At 39.0% G+C, this 5,734-nt stretch overlaps 1 protein-coding gene across 1 annotated transcript; it reads right to left on the bottom strand.

Moving 5' to 3' along the window:
* Positions 1–427: 427 nt before the first annotated feature.
* LOC108381508 (irregular chiasm C-roughest protein-like) lies at positions 428–5,408 on the bottom strand (the record flags this gene model as incomplete). The annotated part of the gene is made up of 2 exons (XM_017637920.1): positions 428–1,331; positions 5,208–5,408. Coding segments are annotated over 2 exons (387 nt in total), but the record flags the coding sequence as incomplete, so codon positions are not given.
* Positions 5,409–5,734: the final 326 nt, after the last annotated feature.

Genomic DNA, 5,734 nt, shown 5'->3' with positions numbered 1-5,734 from the left:
GCATTTGGTGAAACAGATACATACATAAGTATGTATTATGTTTGCACACACAAATGCATTGCTATATAAAAGCATATTTATATGTAAGCCCGTATTTTTACTAAATTATCGTACAGTTCTGGCTAATGAAAGGCTGCTGCAGTACGTATTTCTAATTGACGCAGCTACTGCAGTGATGAAACTAGAATTCCACTCAACAAACTGGTTGCTACAAACCAATTGCTGTTTATTGTTGTAGGCAGGTTTTCGTAATGTTGCAGCACTTGCTGCTGATGACGCGTTGAGTGCAGTTAATTTTTACTTAGGCGCCGACGAAATGAGCTGCGATAATCAAAGCGAGTGCGCTGACTGAGATAAAGTAATAAAAGCAAGAATAACAAAAAATGCAGTTCAGGCAGCACAGCTTCCAACGGCTTGCAATTTGCTATGGCGCACCAACTGATTAGGATCATAGCGGCAAAGACTTCCTTCCCTCCGCTCTAAATGCGCATGCTGTAAGAGAGCTGAAGCGGCTATATATTTAAGCTTGTTACTACTTTCTAACCGCTTGACTGCAAAGACGTTCTGCATGTTTTACGCTTTCTTCAACACAACGCTTGTGTTGCAACTTCTCGCTTGCAGCACGTAACAATCATAGTTGGCGTAATCGTTGTGGCAGCAAAAGATAATATCAAAAAAAAAAAATAAATCGAAGAGCGCCGTTTGCTCTAGATATCACATGTATTGCGACGTGAGTGACCAGCTTTTTAATGCGGCAAGTCTAGTTGTTGCATTCAGTCAAGTAATTGATTGGCTTGTGATATGCGATCTACCAACTATGTATGTATGTATGTACTATGAATAGTGTAACGGTAGTGGCAGCAACACCAACAAATGCCACATTTTCCGGTGCATACACAAACCTCAGCTAGCGGCCTGCAACTGCAACTGCCACTCGGCATTAACCTCAAACCAATTCAGTGCGCACGCTCCCATTTACTTTGTGCCGCATTGCGCTAAGCCACAACGAGCCGACACCCCTCTAATGCTGCGCATTCAAATTTATTTCAACTCAATGCATTTGCTATGCACTAATTTTAAGCACTACATATAGCTTCCATTTCATATATCGATACGTATACATGTATTCAATGCTTTTGTTGTAACTAACTCACCATTTCGGTTTTTTGCCCACCAACAATTGGTTCGTCGTTGATGTACCAACGATAACGCAGATCACTGGGATTGGCATCCGCTTTGCATTCTAATCGCACCTGTGCAAACTCCGGTATACGGCCATCCTCCAACGCACCGCCAATTATGCTCACTTTGACTTTTGGCGCGTATTTTACCTGAAAGAAATGAAAAAATAAAATGTATATTTAAAAAAACTAACATTTAGAAAATTGCTTTGAATACTAATCATTAGCTGTGACAGCAAAGCAAAAGCTCTAATTTAAACTGGTTTTATTCGTGCATAAATATAACTGTACTGGGATGAATTTTTCTTTAAGCGCCAATGTGGCCACCACACAGGTCGCAAAAGACAACGCGACAATTAACTTTGTGTATGATAAATTTTCACGTTTGATCTACTGCCATGGGCGTTGAAAACTATTTATAATGGCCGAATGTCATAACACTTATTTTTATGAGTATACATACTACATTATTATCTAATTGACAGTTTTTAGAAAAGTGGTATGGTGGTTATTGATACGGATTTTCATAGCAGTTAAATTCAGAGCTAAGCAGAGGGGAAAATGTAAATGGGGAAGAGAGATTCCAGCATTTCTATTTCACTTTGCTTTATTTAATTTTTATTATTTCTTTATGAAAGTGTAGCTCGTTATCTAACAAAAACCACGCTAATCAAAATTTCAAACGTTTGTACAAAAATTAAAAAAAAATCGACAAAGTTTCATCAAAATGTGATTTCTGAGTTTGCAGTTTATTATAACCACGTGCAAAGTTTAAGCAGCTAGGACATACCTTTGATTTTTGACATTTTTTTGTGGAAGGTGTTGCTCATTTGTTGCTCATGCGAGAACAAAAAAATGCCAAAAATCAATGGCAGGTCCTAGCTACTTCAAACTTGCATTTTATTATAATAAAATTTAATGGCCGAAAAAAGTGATGAAAAAACTCTGATTAAATTGTTTGAAATTTTCATGAACATTTTCTAAAATTCGTCGAATTTATATAAATGTTGTGCAAACTTTGAAAATTTTATTTAAAAGGTATGTTCTAGATAAAAAAAACTTTATTTTCGTGAAAAAATAAAATACAATTTTATAACAAAGACAAATGGCCAAAACTTGGTAAAATGACTCTTCCCTATTTACATTTTCGCCGCCGTATGCCAAGTTGATATGATTGTGCGCGTCAGTGTTTATTTTCATAAATGAATAATTTCATGTTTGCCTTATGGTCTGATTATGGCAACTTAACGTTACTTACAGGCTCTCACTTAAAAATTATCTTAAATGGATGTTGCTTCTAATTGAACAGCCGAAACTTAACGCAACTTAATGCCACGTCGAAACACTTTCACTTTGATTTTCTAAGTTCTAAGTTCCGTTAAGTTAAGTTGCCGACTTTTTTTAGCAAAAAGCGTTTATTCCTTAGCTTACTCCCTTTCAGCTTGAAATATTTGGCGCAGGGTTTTTCCAATCAAACACTTCTCTAAGGTGGATTAGATTGTGCGGGCAGCTCTAAATAGGAGTTCTGAATAGGAGGTCTTATTGGTCCATTGTGATGCACAGAAGAAGGTTTTCCGATTAAAATTCCCTCATATTTTTTTAGCCATACTAGCGAATCCTAGCGGACCCCCAAATGGAGTTTTCCCTAAGCTGTCTAAGTTCTCGAAGAAGTAGTACGTATTGTGGAAGAGGTTGTAGGGATCTTTTGCATTCCTATCGAGTTAGTCCTTACTGCATACATCACAGCCTGGAAAAAGCTGCAGTTATATTTGAGCCTGTAGTACTCACTCAAAGATAATTTCTAAGGGAAGCCACCAGATCCTGTTTCAATGTCTATCTTGGAGGCAATCATGAAGATCGGGATTTCGTCATTATTTAGGACGCTACCAAGCTCCACGCTCTGTCGGGAAATTGACTTCGAAGTTGCGGTCAAAATTAATTTCCATGATCTCGTCGCACGTCTTTTACTTTCGATCCGTATTTTCTATGTTTATGAGAATCGCACGAAACTCATTTTTTCCGACCCAAATGGCACAGTTTGCTACAAATTTGATAACTCTACCAACAGATGGTCGTTAACAGGACCAATGCTGCATTTAATATAAAGAGTCATCAACTAATCTAACTGCTTTTAGAGGCATGTCTTATTCCGGAAAGTGCTAAAAAAATATGGTTTGCGCAACATTTTTTATAAAACTTTCTCTGCCGTGTACCTTAGTCAAATAAAGGTTTTTTTGGCGGTTGATGTTCGGCACTCAAAACATTTTTCTTTACAGAATTTATATAATCATTTAATGTCTGGTTGAGAACTCTGTTGGTAAGCTTGTGAGAAGCGGGCTAAAAAAGCACCAAAAGCGCAACCTAATTTTGTCAGTTAGGCAACTCTTAATGCCCAGCCTGTTTACAATATAGAGACAAAGTCAGCTTTGTCCACCATTTTAGGGAAAGCCTGCACATCCAATATTTCAATATTTGAACTTGCGGCTATAGCATTTTTTTATTAGCGCTTTCTTACGTCATTCGATTTACGTGATCTGCCAACAAGGGAATCGTTTCGGACTTTCTATGGAGCCTTATATTAGACGGTTTCCTCCAGCTACTCTCGGATAACGAATTTCGCTGCCGAGGCAGTGTGGAAGACATAGTCATCAAATGTAGCGCAAAAGTCATCACCCTATCGGAAGTTGCTATAATTTTTTAAATAGTGGAAAATATTAGTTTTACTTGAACTTTTTGTGAAGTAAACAGATACAAAATAAACGTCCATGAAGATGTGAATCCCTATACTTCTCAGAAAATCCGGAATTTTTTTCGGAATAATTCGTTGATGTTGACGCTGCGTAGGCTTAGATTTCGCGGTCGTTCGATACCAATTTGTCTAAGACTATGCTCGCCTGGAAGAGTTTTGAACAATAAGAGATGCTCTCCGCTCTGACAACCGCAGGTGCTGCCGTGCTGTTGAGAATGTCGCGTAGAGGACCTCCGATAACGACCAGATGGCATGCCCGAAATTGGACAGCGATCGGCGGTCTATACAGAGAAATTTGGTGAAAGACTTGAAGATGTTCGCTTACAAATTGCAGCCGTTGACCACCAAGATATCTAGAATCTATACCAGTGGGGAAAACTCTTGAACGAAAATCATCAAGACCTATTACTACTACTTCTGGGGCACCGAAAATTCAAGGTTACTACGTGGTGTGCTGTTTACACTGCAATGGCCATCGGCCTTGTTTTCGAAAACGCCGCGAGCTAAACGACTACTGTGCATGGTGAGCGCTACAGAGCCATGCTGAAAGATCTACACCTTCCTCAATTGGGCGAATTGGGACTAGATAACATGTGATTCTAACAGGACGGAACAGAGGCCCCTCTTCCATGAGCCTCAATCGAAATTCTGATATGTATATTTTTGGGTTGTCTAAACTCTCGGTGGTGGCAAGATCGCCCGAATTAAACCGTTACACTTTTCATTTTGTGGTGCCTTATAAGTCACGAGTCTATATCAAGTAGCCTCAGAGCCTCAGACTCTTCAAGCACTCAAAGCAAACACCCGCGAAGAAGGCGAGAACCTAGCGACGGAAGTTCTGGAAAGAATGTTATTGTCATCGTATGGTCATTAGTTCTAGCCGGCTCTCGGCTTAGGACAACAAATAAAATTAATTCAGAAGCAGGGCCAAAGTTTTTCATTCATAAAAACTTAGAGCCAAAGGAAATTGAGTGAAAAATATTAACCTGAGTTATTAGAAAATGGGGGTTTTGTGGGTAGAAAAAATACGAAACCTTAAAAAGTTTTAAACTATGAGAAATATCAACAAATGCTCCTCACTATGTCACCAAACACTCCACAATAAATATTGCAAATCATCAGCGATTCTCATATATTTATTCCCGAATATGCTTCAAAATCCTAGATGGGTTTATTCAAACAAAGCTTTGTTTGCATACACAAATCCGACATATCTATGTGCGTATACATATTTTCGCAATCAACTACAGACATACTCGTATGTACTCACTACTCACCTCTACACGTATTCTCGCCGACCGATATGTACGATCTGCCGTATTTTGCGCCTGACAAGTGAATGTCGTATTGTGATGCTCCTTTTTCGGTGTCAGCCGCAATATCGATTGGGCGGTGAAGCGACGCTCATCCGGCATCTGCAGCATAGTGTAGTCAATGTCACTCGTTATAACGTTGCCAAGTCCATCAATCCACGTTATCTGCAAATAAAAGTAAGTACAAAAACAAATAAATAAACAGTAGATACACAGAGGTGAGTGAATGTGTGAGCGAATAAATGAATGAGAATGCAAAACAACAGTGTGACGGGTGACGAGTAAAGGACTAAAGGATAAGCGGGCGTGTGAGGATCAAATTGTAAAAGTCTGATGATGTGTGGTTAGCTTTATGCTGATGACAGTTGGATGGATTGGGGGTGGANGTGACGAGTAAAGGACTAAAGGATAAGCGGGCGTGTGAGGATCAAATTGTAAAAGTCTGATGATGTGTGGTTAGCTTTATGCTGATGACAGTTGGATGGATTGGG

This window comes from Rhagoletis zephyria, unplaced genomic scaffold (assembly GCF_001687245.7).
Source record: "Rhagoletis zephyria isolate East Lansing unplaced genomic scaffold, Rhagoletis_zephyria_1.1 Rzeph_scaffold_22773, whole genome shotgun sequence".
Lineage (NCBI taxonomy): Eukaryota > Metazoa > Arthropoda > Insecta > Diptera > Tephritidae > Rhagoletis > Rhagoletis zephyria.
The sequence above is the reverse complement of the archived record's forward strand: the minus strand, read 5'-3'. Positions and strand labels throughout refer to the sequence as shown.